This window comes from Tetrao urogallus, assembly GCF_951394365.1.
Source record: "Tetrao urogallus genome assembly, chromosome: 1".
NCBI classification, from domain to species: domain Eukaryota; kingdom Metazoa; phylum Chordata; class Aves; order Galliformes; family Phasianidae; genus Tetrao; species Tetrao urogallus.
The window spans coordinates 118093662-118115269 of NC_136813.1; the positions used below are offsets into that span (position 1 = coordinate 118093662).

A 21608-nucleotide genomic window follows, 5' to 3' on the forward strand; every position below is an offset into this window, starting at 1 on the left:
TCCCAGGTGTACTACCAGCTTCATTTGAGTGATTTGTATGGCTATTATTACAATGGACTCAACCTGCAAGACGACCAGCCAGAGGAATGTACCCCAGTCAAAACCACTTTTTTTGAAGGCTTGTACTATGAACCTGTCAATGTCAGCCGTGATGGTGATGTCTATAGGATTTTCATGGTATGTGTTCTGTTTTTTTTTTTTCCCCCCCTCAAATGTTCCAGAAGAATTCATTCACACTAGCATTCAGCTTACTAAGGTGGTTTTGATCCCTCGACTGCCTTCACTCGAGTCATCCAATTTCTACCATCTGATATCCACCTCTTACTCAGGAAGAGTGAGAATCACTACTTTATATGTTCACTGGAATCCAGTCCATACTTCAGTAGATGATTCTTAAACAGGACCATTAACTTTGTTCACAACCTCAGGCATTCCTAGTAAAGCTCTGAGTATATTATGCACACTTTCCTGATACACTTTTCTCCACTCTCACTCATCCTATGAGTTTGTAACTTACTCTGCCCAGTTGCAAAAGACCTGACATGAGCACCACCAATACTACTTGTGACAAAACAACAGTTGTCACTACCTGCATGTAGCAGAAGAATAACGTGACATTCAGAGTTGAAAGGCTAGAATGTGAGAAGAGAAATGAATGATGTTAACTCAGATTGGAGATGTGGCATGTATTTGTAGCTACTGCATGCACCAAGTGACATGATCAATTCTTTTACATGCAGGAGATGGGCCTGAAGGTCTTCACCAACTCCATGCTACGGAAGCCAGTTCTGTGCAATGAAGACAAGTTGGATCAGGAAGATAATCCTATCTATTTGGATCATAGTGCCAGTGGTGGCAATGCCTTTGGCAAAGGTAAAAGAATCAGAAAATCATAGAATGCCTTGGGTTGGAAGGGACCTCAAGGATCATCAAGTTTCCCACAGACAATCAGGGCCACCAACCCTCCAGCCCTCTGATGATCTTTGTGGCCCTCATCTGGACCTTCTTCAATAGCTCCACATCTTTCCTGCAGTGGGGGTTCCAGATCCCCAGATGGGGCCTCATGAGGGCAGAGTAGACAATCACCTCCCTGTCCCTGCTGGCCACCCCTCTTCTGGTGGAGTCCAGGATACTATTAGCCTTCCAAGCTACAAGAGCACGTTGCTGGCACAACATTCAGTTATTCATTCACCAGGACCCCCAGGTCCTTACCTGCAGAGCTACTTTCAAGGAGTCCTCCTAGCTTGTATAGGTATCTGTGATTACTTTGACCAAAGTGCAAAATCTTGCATTTACTATGTTGAACTTAACAAGGCTCATGTGGGCCCAACTTTTGAGTTTGTTGAGGTCCTTCTTGATGCCATCCCTCCCTTCTAGTGAGTCAATCACATCACTCAGCTTGGTGCCCTCAGCAAACTTGCTGAGGGTGCACTCAAGCCCGTCATTGATGCCACTGATGAAGATGTTGAAGAGCACTTGTCCCAAAACAGAAGATTCATGCTGTGTCTCCATTTCCAGTATGCCTGGTCTTCAAAACTTGTGCATATAGAAAATAATGGACAGCATATTAAGGTTTTAGGGAACAGATCTGTCTCACATTTTGCCTATAGTAATCTTTTGCTGACAGTACTCACAGAATTACAATCACTTCTCTCCCTCATAGGTATAGGAGGATGCATGCAAAAAAGAGAATTACTTTCCTAAACTGATATCAGTTTTTTAGTGTTTCTCCCATAAGAACCTTTGCACAACTCACAATTCAATCATACATTTTAAGTGAAATACTAATGTGGAAATATTATGCAATTTAATATATTAAGAACTCACACAGCACCTAACATACTTCACACACAATCTTGAAAGCACTTTATAAATCAGCAAGATTTAAGAAAACAATCCTCCAAGTTAGATATTAATCAACAAAATAACTAAAGTTTGCAGATATTTGTATGGTCATTTCTATGATACAGCAAACAAGCCTGAGTAAATCTGTGGCACGCTAAATTGATTGTTTGACACCACAACTGAGGCCATGAAATCATAGAACTAAGTCCTAGGTTCCTAGTCTTGGTCTGTGCAATGAATATACAAGTGTTATAATTAAGAAATAAACGAGAGAGCCTGGCTAAGCAGGTTGTTATACCAAAAAAGAATAAGTAAAGAGCCTACCCTTCTCCTGGGCTCACTGGAAAACTCCCAAAGGAGATCCTTCCCCACTGGTAGCCTGCTCTTAAATGGGGTCTAGGAGAGATGGAGCCAGGCTCCACCCCTTCTGGCAGCACAGGTGAATTGCCTTCACCTGCACTTCTAGGGCTGACTCATTGCTCACCTCAGGTGATCAATCAGAGGTTCAGGCCATGATTCAGAAGTTTCCATACAGTCCTGTTGTTTGGCTTTCCAATGGAATGGAAATTCAGCTCCAGTTTATTTGTCTGGACAGGGTAAAATTATTGAGTTATAAGGGGGAATTTTTAAAGCAATATATACTCTGGTAGCCTATTTGCAAATTGAAGAGATGTAGTGATAGAGGAGAAACTAAAATCCCTTACTAATTAGGTGATGTGCCTTTCACTGTAGGAAAAGCTGAATTGTATTGTGAAATGCCTAGATTCTCAAATATTTTCCTATGGGAAGAGAGAACAGATAGTACATTTTTTTTCTTTGTTCTTGTAATCTTCCCTAGAACTTTCAAAGATTACTGCTGCTGGTGCTGTTCACACTGTTAGGAAATACTTTCCTGAGACCTGGATTTGGGATCTGGTTCACACAAAGTGAGTATTTTCACCTTCACTTCTTATTTCTTATGTGGATGTTTGAGTTGTTGCTGAGATGAATGCTGGGGGATAGAACATTAATCCAAATATATTGGTTCTAATCTGCATGCTTGGACATTGTGGCATTTAAACAAATGTTATTTCTAAATTTAAAAAGCCAAGTATTTTTCCAAGTGCTTTTTAACACATAATTCATCAACACCTTCATCTTTACCTCCAATTTCATAATTTCTTTTAAATATGGAGGAGAATCCTAAAGAAACTGAGATGAGAAGTCTGAAGTATTAACTCTGTTATGGGCCTATTCTATAATTTGCTCTGACAATTCTAAATATCATTTCTCATTCAGATTTTCTTGTTTTCCTCAGTTCTACTGGAGAGGCTAATATCTGCTACACCATCCCTGATACCATCACAGAATGGAAAGCCAGTGCTTTCTGTTTGCAGGATGATGCTGGGTTTGGCATCTCCTCACCTGTTTCACTGACAGCATTTCAGCCATTCTTTGTGGATCTTGCCTTGCCATACTCTGTCATTCGAGGGGAAAGAATTAATTTAATAGCCAACATCTTCAACTACCTTGACAAGTGCATCCAGGTACATCAAATTCCCTTTCAATTTCTATATGGTTTGCCTCTTCCCCAGAGTTGTTTTTCTGTCCTGCATATTGCATTAAAAATGCAGAAACAAGTACTCTGCTGACACAGTACTCTCTCAGCCTCTCTGACAGGATCCATTGCTGCATCATTAGGATAGTGTGGCCAATGATCACTATGATTGGTACAAAGAAGATAAGAACCTGCTTCTTATCCCTACATAGTTCGGTTATTTTTGCTCCTGAGAGAGAAATTTGAACAGAGTATGTGGGTATTTTGCTCTCCCAAATAATATGTACTGAGTATGTAGCATATAGCAGAAAATCATAAGAAAATGTGACTGACAAAATGAGCACAGACGTCTTGGCATGCTTCTGTATGCAGCCAGTAACAGCAGGTACAAATTAGGTAGGTTTGCTATTTCCTCAAACAAACATCCCTTTCTTATTTCCAGGTACTATCTTACAGAATCAGATGACATGGTTTCACCAGCAAGTGACATTTTCCTGTGCCCTGAAGCATAAATTCAGGGGCAGCCTGCTTCGTTTGTAATGTTTCTCTTTCTCTCTGCATCTCAGATCAGTGCCATACTGGCAGAGTCAAGTGACTACAAGGTGGAAGTCCTTTCACCAGAAGTAAACACAGCAAGAGTGTGTGCCAATGAAAGAAAAACTTATATTTGGGCTGCTAGGCTCCTCAGTCTTGGTAATTCTGTCTTTTGGTCACCCTAATTCATCTCAATTTTATCTTTCAACTTTTGTCATTTCACTTGTTAATGAAGGATCAATAATCCACAGGCAGGCATTTCTGGACAACTCCACTACATAAATCTAGTATTGGACTTTCGCTAAAGCTCCCCTATGCATGAATATATGCACTGAATAAATAGCTATTTGTTCTGGTGTTTTATCTCTTCTAATTTCAGTAGTTTATTTCTTGTCTATTTTAGGAAGAATTGTTCACTTGCCTTGTCATGCTTGGAATACTGTCAGGACTTCATGAGGCTATAATAATTCAGTTGACAGTCTTATTATCAAATCAAATCTATTCAGTAAGAATGAATGAATGAAGAGGACATTGCTCCTCCTTAGTTTAACCCAGTTGTGTTAATTTACACTATCTTTGAGTCAGCATTGTCTTCAAAAGAAGCATTTACAGCAGCTTGCATGTGCTAGTACATTAAAAATTGAAGTATAAAAAAACTTCAGCAAAAATTCTTCTGAACATGAACAACAGATAAGCCTTTTCTTTAAAATGTTTCTAAATCAGTGTGACTGATTTCCTTCAAACTCAGTGGAAAATTTATAGTAAGACAAGAAGTGGATAAGCAGTGAAATAGTGCTACAAAGCTGAAAAAAATAAAGCTGTGGTCTCTCTATCTTGTCCCAAGAGGAAAACTCCTTTGGATCTCCTATTTGCAACGACTTCGGGGGTAAAATGAGCAGTGCCTGTCAAGCTGCTCACTCTAGAGTTGTTCTGGTGTGTTGCAGCAGCACTGAGGCTGCTCTTAAGCATTGCCTTCAGTTAATGAATTCTGTCTGAAGGAAAGAGGCAGAGGCGCATGCTGTATTGCATGTATTGCAAGTATTGCAACACTGCCCCTAGGCCAGAGAGAGATAACAAAAGGTCAAGAAGAGGTAGAAACTGTTAGTGAGTACTGTCAGTTGTTTGGCATTCATCACTATTTCATTCCTTGTACTGGACCCTGTCATAGTTTCAGCTGGGAAGGAATTGTTTTCTTCGTAGTGTCTGGTATGATGCTATGTTTTGGTTCTAGGAGAAAAACAATGTGATAACACACCAATGTTTATAGTTGCCTGCTAAGCAGTGAAAGTGATGGGAATTCATCTCTTTCTCCCACTGCTCAGGGGACTAGCTGGGCATCCGCTAGATATTGGTGAGAAACTGCTTGTACACCATTTGTTATATATATACATATACGTGTGTGTATATATATGTATATAACATGTTATGTATAGGGTATAGAATATATTGTATGGTGTGTGTGTACATATATATATAGTCATAACTATTTTCCTTCTCCTTTTCTCTATCTTAGTAAATAGTTTTATCTCAACCCATGAGTTCTGCTTTGTTCTTTTGATTCTCTCCCCCATCCCACTGGGAAGGGGAGGAGTGAGCTAATGACTGTGTGGTGCTGAGCCTCTAGGCAACTGTTCCTTGCCATCCTTGGAGAGATGTGGAGCTTTAACTAAATTTGTTTCTACTAAGCTGCCTTTAGAGAGATACATTTGTCAATAGACTACAAGACTAGAAGGAGGCAATGAAAGCCAGAGGTAACTATAGACACAGAAAATAACTTTCTTTTCTTGAACTGGTGGTTGGCTCTCCAGGTGAGGTGAAATTCACAATTACTGCTGAAGCCAAACTGAATACTGAAGCTGCCAAAAATAGCACACCAGCAGAAGAGGAGACAATTCGCGCGGACACCCTGACTCAAATGCTACTAGTTGAGGTACAATACAAGATTTTCATGTACTCCCTGTTTTTTTGGAAATTCAGTTCTGTTACCTATGATCTGGAAGATATTAGCTGATGTTAAGAGACAAGAAAGCTGACACAGATGGAGATGTGTATAGTAGATTTCTCCATATGAAACTGAGAGTGGAATTCAGAACAATTTGGCATCCACTGTTCTTTCTAGAACGAAGAGTGTAAATGCCCTGAACTCTCTGGATGTCAGCAGAGCTGTATTTAGAGGGGAAGAGATTCCATTCCTTATCTACATGTGCATTTTGCCTATGATTGTAATACTGGGGAGAGGAGGGCAGATATGAAAGGAATGAGATTTGTCTTGAGCGTCCTAGAGTAGAGGAGACACAATTCTCCCCAAGTCCTCCTCAGAGGCTGGAAATGCCTATTTCATAAATGCTTTCTAAGAAAGATAGTACTCTGCATAGGCTGTGGTGTAATAATGAGAGTAGGACATGGACAAAGAGATATTCTAATGGAGATGAGGCAGAACTGGGTACAGGGGGATGCACCCTCTGGATAGCCACATTTATGCAATGCCTTACACTATTTAATTGTTTCTGGTTTCATGGTGATGTTTTTTTTAATTCTCCCTGACCTGTCTGCAATCAAACAGCCTGAAGGTGTTAAAAAAGAATTGACTCAGAGCTCCCTCATCTGTACAAAAGGTAAGGCAAGTTTATTCACTGAATCCAGGAAATCAGTAGAAAGAATTCACTGCTTTGTTGTTTTTGTCCTATGAAATCGGAGACCCTTCCAGAGGAGGAAGAATGGTCTCAGGGTTGAGGAGATGAGATGGGCTACAGCTCAGGATTTTCAAAAATACCTCAAACTCATTGGGCATGGACTCTTCAGCAGTTTCATTATCAAAACAGCAAATAGTAATTCTAACTGTAGTCATGCTTAGAAAGTAAAAACTTCCAGAAAAATGATATTTTCAACAATTACTGTTATGTTTTCTTGTTAGGCACAACAGTTTCTGAACCAGTGCTTCTCAACCTGCCAACAAATGTAGTGCAGGGATCAGCCAGAGTTTATTTTTCTGTCATTGGTAAGTGTAACACCTAGACTACAATTGAAAGTGAAGTATTTTTTTCCTCCTGTGTGGTTTCCAGTGCTATCATGTATACCTATGCAAAACTAAAACAAATTTGAGGAGAATCTTCATCTTGATTTTAAACAAATGTTTCCTACTTTCTGAAATGAACAACCATCTTTCTTTGCCAAAATTCTCTCCTATTGTATCAAAAAAGGATAGAACAAAACAGTAAAATTATTTCCATTTATATTTCATTTCAGATAATATTCCGTTAGCTATCCTGTTCTGTGCAGTAAAACTGAAAAGTAAGCAAAAGCAGATGTCTTGAAAAAAAATTCACATTGTTTTGATTTCTTAGATAGAAGACTTCAAAAATATGCTGACTGCATAATTTAAATTATGCTTTTGCATAATGAAAAACATTTGTCTGTTCACAAATATCTGTAGAACGAGACTTTCATATCCCAGTCTGACCTACTAATCTTAAACTCATTAAGAATAAAAGTTCTCCTTAATGAAAAGTTTATGAGATTCTGAACGCAGACTGCTTTCTAAAAACAGTTGTTTTCTGTGCCAGAGACAGTGTGGAATGTACTGGTACTGTGGAATACAGCATATGTAGCCCATCAGCAACATATGATCAACTGTCATTTTCACATATGCACACCAAAAAGGAAGCACGCTGGAAAGGCTAGGGAATACTAACTCAGAAGGGTTGATAGCTGATTCTCAGAAATCATTCCAGTCAGTATCAGTGCTCGGTTCCTTCTTAAATTTATAGTTTCTCAGGTGCCCAACATCAAAATCAAAAATCATGATATTCTTTGACTGCTGTGATTATTATGGATTCAAAGGCAATGGAGTAATGTAACATAAAGCAATGTATAAAGCTGTGTAATAAAAAATATACTTGACCTAACCGCTCGTATCTTTAATTCTCAGGAGACATTTTGGGTACAGCCTTAAGGAACATGGAAAACCTCCTCCATATGCCTTATGGCTGTGGAGAACAGAACATGGCCTTGTTCACACCCAACATCTATGTCCTGGATTATCTGAATAAGACTGGGCAGCTGACTGAAGAGATTAGAGTCAAGAGTACTGGATATTTAACCACAGGTGACAGCCTTTCACATTCTTTCATCTAGTATTGTGTTTAAACTTTGGAGCTCTAATTGGTGAACGCAGATCTCTGCATTCTAGCACCACATGTGCTAGACTTTGAGGAGATCAGCTCCAGAGCAGAGAGTTGCACAAAGGTCCTCTCCCAGCAAAACGACGTTTAAAACTGCAAAATCAGAAGTGTGGTGGCTGTAACAAGAGGCAGCTGTGAGACAACGCAGACAGAACCAGAAGGAACGGCAGGACTATAAAAATCAAGACAACCTTAAAGACTTCCTATAGAGACTGGTTTCAGAGCGTAGGCTCATGCTGGAGGCCTTTCCCAGCGAGGCAAAACCACAGTGAAAACCGCTAACTCAAGAACCCTAGAGCCTCTGGGGAGAGGCAGCTATAATACAGCATGGGTGGAGCCAGGAGAGATGGCAGAATCTGCCCACACGTACAAAGGCAGCCCCTAGGAGCACTAGTGACTAGGAGCAGGCAGATAAGGTATGGTGGGGCAGTAGGGAATATTGCGGTACTGTGCAAGGCAGTTCGCTCAGGAAGAGCGAGTAGACAGAGCCAGCACCCTTGGGCTAGAGGGGTAAATTCAAAAGGGGATTATTGCCCTCTAGGTACAGGGCTATCCTGTGATTGGACTATGGGATTAATGTCCCCAGAGAATAGAGACCCTAGTCAAGGTATCCACCCGATGGAAAGCAAGGGCATTGGCACCCAGCAGGAAAGATGCCAAAACTCAGCTTGATCTCTAAGGCAAGCATACGGTCATCCAGGCCTCCAGCTGCACGGAGTGCCTGAGCCTTTCTCTGACATCCTTTGGCAGCCATGAGAGCAGCTGTGTGAGGTGTGAATGGGTGGATAATTTGTTCAGCATAGTCGAGAGGTTATGAGATGAAATATATAAGTTTAAAAGTGTCATGGGGACCAAGAGGACTGAGCAGAGGAACTACATTGCCCTTGCAAAAACAGGTCTACCACAGAAGAAGGCAGAAGATCCAAAGAAGACTGTATCCTATCACTCTGAGGCAGAACTCAAAGAAAACTCAAAGGAAAGGAAAGAAAAGCTGGAAGAAAATCTGTTCTCAGAACTGCAGAACTCATTCACTCTAAACCCCCAGGTGCTTCTGTGTAACAGTACAAGGCTCTGGATACAGAGTACCTGTCTTTGGGTGTTAACAGCCCATTTACACTGGAGGAATAAATAAAATCAAAACAAAAAAAGCCTTCCACCGTTATCAAGGCTACATCTTCAAAGAAGAAGAGGGGGTTATTAGTTATAGAGAGCTCTTCCCTGCAGAGAACTGAATGCCCAATACTCTAAGCATATCTCCTTCTTAGAGAAGTCATCTTAGAGAAGTCTCTATGGGGCTCAGGTGAAGGATATAATGAGATAATTACCTAGCCTGGTATGGCCAACATCACTGCTTTTCCACTTGGAAAGTGATGAAACGGCTACATGCAATTCAAAGGCCATCAAAAGGGACTTCAGGGCTTTGGAACATCAGTTGAAGGAACTGATGGCACAAATAATCTTCTGTTCTGGGTAAAAAAAAAAGAAATTGAAAGATCCTATTGATAAACAGCTGGCTTTGTGACTGCCTCTGCTAGAACTTTGGGTTTTTTGAAAGTGGAGCAGCCTATATGGCACCAGGCTTGCAGGAGCTAGATAGGGTTATCCTTTCTCAAAGGGGGAAGATGGTTCTTGGGAAAAAGCTGTCAGGGGGAGGGGGGCTATAGTGATCCTGCCCATGATAAGCTGTGGGACAGCATAGTTAGGTTAGAGGAACTGGGTCCTAGTGGGGGCTGTCAACCTGCTGCATGCTTGAGACCTTGTGGTGATGAAAGCAAGAGGAAGACTTGAGGTAGGTAATTAAAAGGAATTAAGGAGTTATCCTCAAAGAAGGTGACAAGACTGGCTGCCCAGCTGATATGCCTGTACACTGATGCAAGAATGGTTTTTACATCTACATCAACGAGAAAAGGAAAGTCCAAGAGATACAGGACAATCCAATACAGGACAGCTTAGCAACAACGAACAGGGAGAAAGTTGAGGCAATCGACAATTTTCCTCAGTCTTCACTAATGATAGATTTTTGTACAGCCCTTGAGTAGATGAGTCAAAAGGTGAGGAGTTGGAGAGCAATGCCCCTCCTGCTGTAAGTGAAAATCAGGTTCATAACACAGAAGAAACCTGAACACCCATGTATTTATGGATCCAGTGAGATGTGTCCCAGAGTCCTGAGGGAATTTGCTGATATAGTTGCCAGGCCTCTCTCCATGATATTTGAAGAATGATGGTGGTCAAGTGAAGTGCCTGATAGCTTTTAAAAAAAAAACAAAAACAAAAACAAAAAACAAAACAAACAAAAAAAAACCCATCCATTTTTCAGAAAGGTTGACCCAGGAAACTACTGACTTCTGTACCAGAGAAGATCCTCTTGGGAGCTATGCTAGAGCACGTGGAAGAGAGGGAAGTGATGCAAGAAAACTAGCATGACTTCACCAAGAACAAGTCCTCATTGACCAACTTAGTGGTCTTCTATGATGGACTATATCAGTGGAAAAAGGAAGAGCTGCTTATGTTATCTATTGGGCCTTCAGTACGGCCTTTGTCACAGTCTTCCCATAAAGTCCTGCTCTCCAAATTGGAGAGATGTGGGTGGGATGGACTGACCATTCAGTGGATGAGGAACCAGCTGCAAGATCGCACCCAGAGGATAGTAGTCAATGAATCAATGTCTGGATAGAGATCGGTGACAAGTGGTGTCCCTCAGGAATCTGTACTGGGAATAATGCACTTTAGTATCTTCATCAACTATATTGATAGTGGGATTGAGAGCGCCATCAACAAGTTTGCCAGTGACACCAAACCTGTGTGGTACAACGGATATGAATGGGAAATAGGATGCCATCCAGAGAGACCTAGACATGCTTGAGCAGTGGGCTCAGGAGAACCTAATGAGATTCAACAGATTCAAGTGCAAAGCATTGAAGCTGGGTTACTACAACCTTCACTATTAATAGAAGCTGGGGGATGAAAGGATTGAGCACAGCACTGCTGAAAAGGACTTTGGGTTTCTGATGGATTGCAAGCTGGGCATCAGCCAAAGAGAAGGCTTCAGGGAGACTAGACAGAAGCCTTTCATTATCTAAAGGAGGCTATAAGAAAGAAAAGGGCAGATTCTTGGGAGCCTTCAAGGGAAATGGTTTCAAACTAGAAGAGAGGTTTAGTTTTGATATAAGGAAAAGGTTTTTGTTTGTTTGTTTTGGTTTTTTGTTTTTGTTTTTTTACAATAACAGTAGTGAGCCACTGGAACAGGTTGCCCAGAAAGATGGTGGATGTCCTGTCTTTGGAAGCATTCAAGGTTAGGCTGAATGCGGCTCTGAGCAACCTGTCCTGTTTTCTGCAGGGGCATTGGACTAGATGTTATTTAAGTGTCCCTTTCACCTCAAGTCTGTGATTCTATGTATTGCACAGAAGCCTGTGATGGCAGCAAGCCAAAGAAGCATTTAGTACTGTCAGGAGCACAAGTGGCTAGAATCTTAGTGTTAAAACACAGTGTGCTTCTGTTGAATAAAGACCATAACTAGTTCTTATCTCTGATAAGAAAACATCTTTATTGTATTTTCAGGATACCAGAAACAGCTGTCATACAAACACCAGGATGGCTCCTACAGCTCCTTTGGGACACGAGACAAGGAAGGAAATGTGTGGTAAATGATGACACTTCCTATTTCCCTAGTTCAGAATCTTTAGGCTTTGAAATGTTTCTGGTGATTCTTATTTTTAATGGACTAAATGGACATAGTTCAGTTAATTTGGATCTCCCACTAAGAGAGATGTGAGTAAAACTGGAGACGTTGCAACAGAATGACAATAAGGTGGTCAGGGTCTGGAGCACATAATGCTCAAGGAGAGACTGAAAGAATTGAATTTGTTCAGCCCATAGAATGGGAGGCTAATGGATACCTAGATACAGCCTTCTACCACCTAGATCAGGGCTGTAGAAAAGACAGTCAAACTCTTGTCAGAGGTGTACAGAGTAAGGAAAACAATTTTTCTGTATGCAAATTGCAACAAGGAAAGCTGGATAGAATTAAAACAAGTCTTGCCTTGGAGAAGGAGGTAGCATTTAAGCAGGTGCCCAGAGAGGGTGTAGAAAACTCAATTTCTGCAGATTTTTGCCATGCGGCAGGGCAAGACACTGAGCAATCTGACTGAGCTTTGATGCTGATCCTAGTTTAAGCAGGTGATGGGACTGGAGACTTCCAGAAGTCCCTTCCTACCCAGTTTATTTTATAATAGTGTTGGTTAAAGTAAGAAATTACTACCATCAGTCATCAAGCTGTGTCTATGCTTTACTCCAACTCTGAAAGAAAGGTTTCAGTGCAGTAATGGAGAAATCTCAGGTCAGTTTGTAAGACCAGAATTTTAACTATTTATTTAAAATGTACAAAACACTTGTTTCTTTTACCACAGGCATTATGGATTTCATTCTATGTCCATTTCTATTCATACCCAGTTACTGGTATACCTTCTCTTCATCTTGTTCACACTTTATGTGCTTTCTGGTTCTGGTTCACCTGTAGGCTCACTGCCTTTGTATACAAGTCATTTGCACAAGCAAGATGGTACATCTACATTGATGAAAATGTCCAGTCTCAAACTCTGATCTGGCTGGCAAGAAAGCAGAAGGCAGATGGCTGCTTTGAAAATGCTGAGTCACACTTCAACAATGCTTTGAAGGTAATTGAGTTCAGTATACTTTCAAACTTCCAGTCCTGCCGTTGGTATCAATTTGGATAATTTCCCCTAGACACAGGCTAATCACCAGACCCATACTCTCCCGTTCTCTGATGTCTCTTATAAAAGCAGGGCATGAATATTGTCTCCCATTGATGATGAGGTAGAAACAAATAGAATTTTGTAAGTTAGACACCTCAGGTTTTTTTTTCCACCACTGCATTTAACTGCAGGCTACACAAGATATTATATGCTTTATTACACGTGTAAAGCCAAGAAAAAGCACACTTTTGGCATTTATCCTGACTGAACTCTCTTTTTCTTGTGCACACAGGGAGACAGAAATTGATTCTGATGTCTGTTCTAACTATTATGTAAACTATCATTAAAATCCTATTTTTTTGTTTTCTAGGACACCTGTACTGACTTTTTTTTTTTTTTTTTTTTTACTTGTGGCTTTTTTCTTCAGGGTGGTGAAGAAGGTGAATACTCACTTACAGCATACATTGTGGCAGCATTGCTGGAGGCTGGACACTCTGTTCAGGTAGGTAGTTGATGCAGTTGTCCTTTTTTTTCAGTTTGGTCAGCCACACGTCAAGCAATGAACAAGTCTTTGTACTCACATAAATTTATTTTTAATGTCTTAAATTCTTGTGCAGTATGGTCAGCACAGGAATCTGTTTCCAGAACCCTGCAGTTGCCATAAGCATGGTTATTTGTTCAATTTGTATGGATTCATCTGATTGCATAGAATCCCTGAGGAATCCAGTTGTGATAAACAGTAGTAGTCTATATGCATGCATCATCCATACTGGGTTTACCTACCCCATTCAGAGTTTATTCTGAAATTCACTCTGGATTTGCCCAGTCCCAAATCCAAGATATCCAAATCTCCAGTTCTACAGATCATCTCTGTACATTTAGATCCATGTTGTGTGTCATTGTTAAAAATGAAAGGAAATTATGAGCTACTGGTTGGAATACTTACTAGGTGTGGGAGAGTGAGAACTGAGTTTTGTTCTCTGTAATGTACTTCTTGAATATCTTTGAGACCCTGACCTGATTCTTTGTTCTTCTGTAAAACAGGGATGATTATAATTGTTCGCATTCTTACAAAAGTGTTCTAAGCATGCTGAGTTTTACAAGGCCCTCAGATACTGTGGGATGGAACATAATTTATGTACTTAAGGTAGACAAGACAAACACATTGTGCAGCACTGAATAGTTCTGCACCTTTGAGGGCTTAGTTCCCAATATCTTTTATAAGAAGCTCCAAAGCCTGGTGCCAACCTCTATTAGTGAGACTGCATAGACAACTGCTACTATGGTTATTAGTGTGCTGGTGATATACCTAAGCTGAACCAGGGCTCACAAAGATAATCTATAGGGATAAAAGATTGAAGAGTTATCTTGATAGCTATAGCTTGCAAATGAGTAATAACACCCATATGAGAGAGCTTGCTTCATTATGACTTTACACTTTACAGAACTCTGTAAAACTGATCCCACTTTCTAGATGAAGCAATCAAATGTCGAAGGGTTCTCTTGCAAAAGATCATCTCACAAGTCAGGAGAAGGAACAATACTCTGTTAGTTCTACAAATGAAAGTAGAAACAAACTAGCACTGCTGCAATATCATATTTTAAAAGAGATGCATTGTAGGCCCCTAGATGTAGAACTCATTTTGTATATTTTAGAGTAAAGAATCATATGGTAGCTTGAGAAGTGATGAAGGTCTTTAAAGGGAAGCTGAGACACGAACCGGAGTACCTGATGACTCTACTGTATTTTGTCCTAGCATCCTGTGGTTTGGAATGGCATGAACTGTTTGGAGACTGCATTTAGCAATGGGGTCCACAACCTGTATAACCATGCCCTCTTTGCCTACGTTTATGGCTTAGCTGACAAACAGGAAAGGTACCAATACTTTCTTGAAAAGCTGGACGAAAGAGCTACAAAAAAAGGTGAGTGCAATATGGCCATGGTACAAACAATAAAGCTGATGGAATGGCCTATGGCCTGGTGTAAGTTATTCTCACGTACCTATTTCTCTCTCATGCTGTTCCCCTCCCATTTCGTGTCTGAATTTATTTCTATGAACTTCTCTCTCTGTCTTTTGGCCTCACTATGGATTGAGCCGTGGACTGATGTTCTTAGAATTGTTAAATAATCTAGATGATAAGAGACCTCAGGAAGACTCCCCAGTCCAACATTATGGAAGACTGCATCTAGTTTTCCCGTTAGCCTTCTCTTCTACATGCTCAATTAGTTCATTTTACTGTGTCATGTACTCCAGCTCATTACCATTTTGGCATCCTTCTGCTGCACTGCTTTCATGTCATAGAATCATAGAATAGCTTAGGTTGGAAGAGACCCCAGGGATCATCAAGTTCCATTACCCCTGCCACAGGCAAGATCACCAACCTCCAGATCTGGCAATAGAACAGGCTGCCCAGGGCTCCATCCTGCTTGGCCTTCAACACCTCTAGGACGGGGCATCCCCCATTTTTACTTGTACTGCTCCCTTTTATTAATTTCCTTTCTGTTTTCTTTTCCTCCTTGAAACTGACATTCATACAGCTTAGAACATCACAAGCTAAAAAACCCTTTTAGATAAAGGAAGGGTGGGAATTGTATGCCCATCTCCCACGTGTAGTGAATTAACTAGCAAGTATTTTTTTTAACGCTTTTTGCATTGTTGGGTTTTTTTGTTTGTTTGTTTTTGTTGTTGTTGTCCTGTATTCTGGTGGTTCTGTTTTTCTGTTTTCAGGTGGTTCAGTTTACTGGCAGAGAGAAAATAAGCCACCAACAGAACATTTCCATGCTTTCTATTCCCGTGCTCCTTCTGCTGAGATTGAAATGACCAGCTATGTGCTTCTGGCTATGCTCAGCAAAGCTGAACTCGCATCAGATGACTTATCATATATCTCTCGCATTGTGTACTGGCTTGTGAAACAACAGAACCCATATGGGGGTTTCTCCTCCAGCCAGGTGACAACTGGGTGCGGTAAAGAGAATACCTTTTGGGAATAGTGCAGCCTGCAAGGTGGATGACATTTCTTCCTCACTGTACATTCAGTTGAACAGTATTTCATAAGTGGTGCCTACGTAAGTCTTGTTAGAGCACATTGAGCTCTTTCTTGGCAGCTCCATATATATGTGTGTGTGTGTGTGTGTATAAAAATATATACATATATATAAATATATACATATAAATATACATTTTTAGTATTTTATATATATATATATGTATATGTATATTAGGAAATAGCAATTCATCTGATTTTCAAGTTAGCAGAAGACAACAGTAACTGTTGATAGAGCATTAATCCTGGGATAATTCATGCCCATTGCTCCAGAACTTGTAGCCTCTCTCCTTGTCTCTTTACGAAGTCCTCCAGCATTTATGTGCACTTACAAAGGAAGATAGCAGCTTTGCTAATCTCATGTACTATTTCACAGCTGGATATCTACCTAATTAGGGATAATAATTTTTCTTTTCAGGACACTGTTGTTGCCCTCCAAGCTTTAGCCCAGTATGGATACCTCACCTTCACTAAGGAAAGTCATAATACAGTTAAGGTCAACTTCATGGAAATCCCCAAGACGGCTTTCCAGGTGAATGACAAGAACCGCTTCTTACTGCAGCAAACTTCCCTACCCATTGTTCCAGGGAATTACAGTGTGGAAGTGTATGGCAATGGCTGTGTCTATATGCAGGTAAATAAGCTGGAAACTCACCACCATCCTACTGAGGACTAAGCAGGAGTCATCTCTGCCTCATTCCCTTCTGTACCTCATGGCAAAGCCACTAGAACCTGTGACCATCTCACACTTTTCATCTCTTTTAGACAACTCTGAGATACAACATCCATTTACCAAAGAAAGCTGCAGGATTTTTTCTCTCTGTAGAGTCAGCCAATGTGTCCTGCACAAGCAACTTCCCACCAAAGTTTGACCTTGTCTTCTCTGCCAGGTAACTTCCTTTTACTGATCTACCCTTTTGCATTTCAGTTTGGTGAAGCATCTCAGGAAGGATTTAAGTATAGATAGTTAAGTGCTACTGTGCAGGAAGACAAACAGGACAATATCCTGAAACACTTTTGTCCTTCATTGCTAAATTTTTCCTATATGCTATACATCACTGGGACACCAGGACGATCCAATAAAGAGATTATCTGAGTTGTCTATGAGTTGGAGCTGACGATGTCTTTCAGTGATCTCCTCTCCAACTGCAGATTAACAGAACTTTTCTCATTTCAGTTACACAGGAAATCGTAATGTCTCTAACATGGCTATTATTGATGTGAAGATGCTCTCAGGATTTAATCCCGATAGAACTTCCCTGAAAAAGGTAAAGAATGAGAGGAAAATGAATAGTAAGCCCTAGAAATATAGGAAACTGATAAAAATATGTCTGATCAGTAAGTTGTGGTCCCATGGGACTTCTACAAAAAGCCTCTGTCTTCTGTCAAACTCTGTGTCAGACTTGCAGCTGCTCATCTGATGAAAACAAGTCTGTTAGGAGCTGCCAAGTCCAGTAGCCTGAAAGAGGTGAAAATGTTGTTGCCATGTCCAGCCAATACTAAGGCTAAAGATGTACTTCCAGTAGGTATACATGCACACAACAGACATATACAACTGTATTCATATACGCAGCTGATCATACAGATCAGCTGAGACAGAAACGAGCATTTATACAAACATATTTAGCACAGATGAACTTACCATCTTCCCCTTTCTGTCTGATCAAGATGAAAGATCATCCGTGGAAAATATATTTTCTACACATGCATAAATGCAATGTGGTTCTCTCTAGTAACTGACTCCAGGTCAGTCTGACCAATAGCTGCCCTTGAATTCTTGGTCTGACACAAATTGCCTTATGTTGACACCTGCATATATATATATATATCTATATATGCACCCTTGAGGCCCTGTGCACCTACACATATGTATAGTTGTTTTACTAAGACACACACACATACAAGCACACAAAGAGTGGTCTCTCTGCTAGCTAGTCCAGGTGACCGGTCTGACCAATATGTGGATCTCAAGAACCTACTGGTTTTTCCAGTGACAGGTTCAGACATCCTCATAGGTGACTCAAATCCTGTTTTCTTCAGCATTGGCTCGTACTTACGCCTGCTTCCATATTGGGCTGCCAAGCCACATAATGTACTCTCACACTACTCCATTTTTATATCCACCAGCAATCTCACACTCATTTACACATCTGCACACCCTTTATATGCACTCTGGACTACTGGAACCCCATGCATATATTCCTCTTTGATTCACGTTCCCTTCTTCAGCATCTAGTAGTCTGTGCATACACAGAGAACAGAAAGTCCCTCACCAAAGAAAAGAGTTTGAGTTTAATTAGAATGCAGGACAGATTGCAGTGATCTTAGAGAAGATGCTGTCAGACAAGTGTACCTGTTTAAATGTAACTGGCCTCTTTTGTCCTATTTTCCTTCTATTTCCCCATACTTTTTCTTCCCAGTCTAACTTCATCCCTTCCTTCGTTACTTCTTTCCCTGAACATTCCATAATAATTCTTTCTTAACCTCCAGTACCCCATACTCAGTCCCATGCCCATGCAGCATTCTCTTCTTAGTCTGTAAGGTGATCCAGCAATTTTCTGTTATTGATTCCTCTAGTATGCCTCACTCCTGCATGGTGGGGCTGCTCACTCACCTGTGGCAGCCCTGGGAACCAGGTCAACTTTTCTCCATTCCTTTGCACTCCTTTGTGTTTGTGGATATGATTATTTAATCACACAGCCCAAGAGAATCCAGATAGGAAGAACTTCTGCTGTAGTTGAGTAAATGAGCATTTTACAAGTTTAGCTCTTTGATTTGTTTATTTGTTCCTATACACACAGTTTAAAGGGTAGAAAAGAAGCAGGTATTCCTCCTCCTTCATCCGTAAGTTTGGTCACGATGTTGGTAACAGCGCAGAGAATATTGTTGATAACTGAATTCTACTTTCTGGAGTGATTTAGGCTTTATAACAGATATATAATCTTCAAGTCGTGAAACTTATCTCATGAAGTTGATAAAAATAAGAATGCAATTCATTGTACAATCTTCTCATAGTGTGGTGCATTGGTGCATTTAAAACCAATTCAGGTTTGAATTCCTCCCCTGCCTCTGGAACTGTAAGAAATTCTTTGTAAGATTTTTTGCATTGAGATGTTATACTGTTTCACACCCTACCCTTTGCATCCACATGGGAAAAATGAATGGTTTTAATATTTGGAGCATTTTATTTTCATGCATTTTCATAGTAAAATAATTTTAATCATACGTCTTTCTACAAATTTTAAATTTGGGTTTTTTTAAATTATGTAATGCACTAAAAAATGAGTCATTTTGACCTGTAGAAATGATCATGCAATCCTAAATTTTTACTGAAATGAGACAACTCTCAAGCTGATAATAAGAGAAATACATACCAAATCTGACTAATAAATCAGGATTTTTTTTTTTTTCCACTGGTGATTTATTTGTACTTGCCATATTGTGAAAAGTCAACTTTTTGTATTTTTTTATTTTGGTCACAAAGTGTCATGGTGGCACAACTGGAGAATGGCAGCCACTTCAGACATATTTTCCTCAGAATTTTTGTAATTATTTTTGATTTATTATTAATTATTAATCAATTAATACTTCTACTCCTCCTTGGCAAGTTGCCTATGCTGAAATTTATATAATTTGTTTTATTTATAGCTTCAATACCAACCTTCTGTTGTGGATCATGTAGACATCAAGAATGACCACATCTTCTTCTACCTTCGGAAGGTAGGTTTGGAGGTATTTTCTTTGGTTTTGTTAAACTGGAAGTTTAAAATAGGCTCCCAAATAGCAAAAAATGTCATCAGAAGCAGATTAGGAATATGAAAAAGAAAAGAGCAAAGAAGTTTTGCAACAAAACTTATTTAGTAACAGCATGTAAACAGTTATTTGATTTGACATGAAGTTCACAATCTTGAGAGGGCTGTAGAATGGTACTTTGTCACCCACTCTGACGCAAAAATGCAACTGAACCTTACGCGTGGGAACAGGCATGAAAAGTCTGCATCTTTTTGTCTTGCCATTTCCAGCTCTCCCAGAAAGAAGTCAACTTCTCCTTCAGTGTAGAACAAAGTCTGCCTGTGTCAGATATCAAGCCAGCACCAGTACAAATTTATGATTACTACGAAACAGGTAGGTGACCTCTGTAGACCTTAAAAACCTGTGAAATCAAGGTATTTATTTCAGCATTTCCTAGGTGAGGACAGTAGATTTTCCTTCACTGCTTCTGTGCAAGCGTCTGTTTATGTTTCTGCATTTGCAGCTTTTATTCCTCTTTGTTAGAGAGCAAACTAGCAATTTTTCTGCTTTGTGTTACTGGACTGCAAGGAGTGCAGGAAGGATAGAAAGAAGCTGTCCCCCATCTTTTCATTTCTTGCTTCACTTAGGCACAAAGCAGATAAGAAAGTGGTGTGTCACGATTTGCTTTCTAGCAAACTACATATAGAAAGAAGTATGGTTCCACTTTCTTTCCCCAGCTTGGACATGATAATAACACAAAGGCAGCAGTGTTCCCAACTTCCCCAAAATAGCTTGTCTCATATTTTTAACATTGCCATAATAGGCTGTGGTCAAAGAACTATTCTGGACTTTATAGCTTAAGTAGTAATGGCAACTCTATTGAACTCAGCAGGAGTTTAAGCACCTAGAATATGAATGACCACCTTTCTGTGTCCAGCCTCAAGGAGCTATAAATGCATCAGACATTACCAACTGTGACAGATTTGTTATCAAAACTGTGCTTTGAGTTCCATAAGCTTTTCTGAACATTGGTATAACTTCTTAGCAGAATAGCAGTAATATCCAGAGAATTCTTACCGAATGCCTATTCAGCCACCTTACCTATATATCATGTGGTCACAACAATGATGCATCTTAACAAACATTGTCAGAGGAGTGCATTATGCACTGACCATGTAAACCTGCAAGTGAGCACCTTGAAACTGGAAAAACACCACAAAATCTATCAAATGTTTTCTGATTCAGCATGGTACACATGGACTGGGGTCAGAATGATTTCTTACTTTAATACAACTGTCAGATCTCTTTTTTTCTTTCCAGATGAATATGCCTTTGCAGAATATAAAACACCTTGCTCCCCACCTTCCAACTGAAATCAGATATGTGCCAGAAGTAATGGGATAGAAGATATCAGGCAAACATTTGTAGAGGAAGAAGATAAGAGACTTGGTTGTTTCTGATGAGGGCAATGGAAAGCATGTAGAAGAATAAGGAATAAGCAAATCCCAACTTTCAGTCTTTTAAAATGACTTATACTGGCCCAGGCACAAAAAAAAAAAAAAAAAAAAAAAAAAAAAAAAAAAAAAAACCAAAAACAACAACAACAAAAAAAACCTTTGGATCAGTATGGATCAGAAACTCTAAATAATGTGGGTTTCCTAATAGGAGAGGATCTGTGCAGCCATCCACCTTTTTGGAAATACATGTCATTATTTCAGTGGCAGCTTTATGTAGAAGAAAACTCCTGAAACATGCATTCTTGGCCACAGATTCCTCTTAAGAAACCTAACATTTGGGGAAAAATCTGCTGCTGCTGTTTTTTGTTTTTTTTTTTTTTCTTTTTCTTTTTCTATTCATCCTGTGGAAAGACTTAAGAAATGACATTGATTTCCACATTTTTCTGTGATTGAACTTGGGGAGTATTTCTTGCAGATGTTAAATTTCTGGTCACGGGAAGACAACTTTTATGCAGTTTTTGCTTCCATCTAGAAAGATCATCTCCAGTTTAGTATCTCATATTT

At 39.9% G+C, this 21608-nt stretch overlaps 1 protein-coding gene across 1 annotated transcript in view; it reads left to right on the forward strand.

The window, feature by feature from the left end:
• Window positions 1–20960, forward strand: part of LOC306958756 (ovostatin-like) — a gene marked incomplete at both ends in the record, with an annotated part of 39997 nt that extends 19037 nt beyond the window's left edge. The window contains 20 exons of the mRNA XM_079550346.1: window positions 7–177; window positions 741–873; window positions 2684–2771; window positions 3143–3371; window positions 3949–4075; window positions 5725–5846; window positions 6480–6531; window positions 6831–6914; window positions 7845–8021; window positions 11657–11738; window positions 12615–12771; window positions 13238–13312; window positions 14568–14733; window positions 15540–15760; window positions 16274–16489; window positions 16621–16745; window positions 17033–17123; window positions 19504–19575; window positions 19878–19980; window positions 20908–20960. Coding sequence (XP_079406472.1) covers window positions 7–177; window positions 741–873; window positions 2684–2771; window positions 3143–3371; window positions 3949–4075; window positions 5725–5846; window positions 6480–6531; window positions 6831–6914; window positions 7845–8021; window positions 11657–11738; window positions 12615–12771; window positions 13238–13312; window positions 14568–14733; window positions 15540–15760; window positions 16274–16489; window positions 16621–16745; window positions 17033–17123; window positions 19504–19575; window positions 19878–19980; window positions 20908–20960 — 2544 coding nt within the window. The remainder of the gene's footprint in view (window positions 1–6; window positions 178–740; window positions 874–2683; window positions 2772–3142; window positions 3372–3948; window positions 4076–5724; window positions 5847–6479; window positions 6532–6830; window positions 6915–7844; window positions 8022–11656; window positions 11739–12614; window positions 12772–13237; window positions 13313–14567; window positions 14734–15539; window positions 15761–16273; window positions 16490–16620; window positions 16746–17032; window positions 17124–19503; window positions 19576–19877; window positions 19981–20907) is intronic.
• Between the last annotated feature and the right edge of the window lie 648 nt (window positions 20961–21608).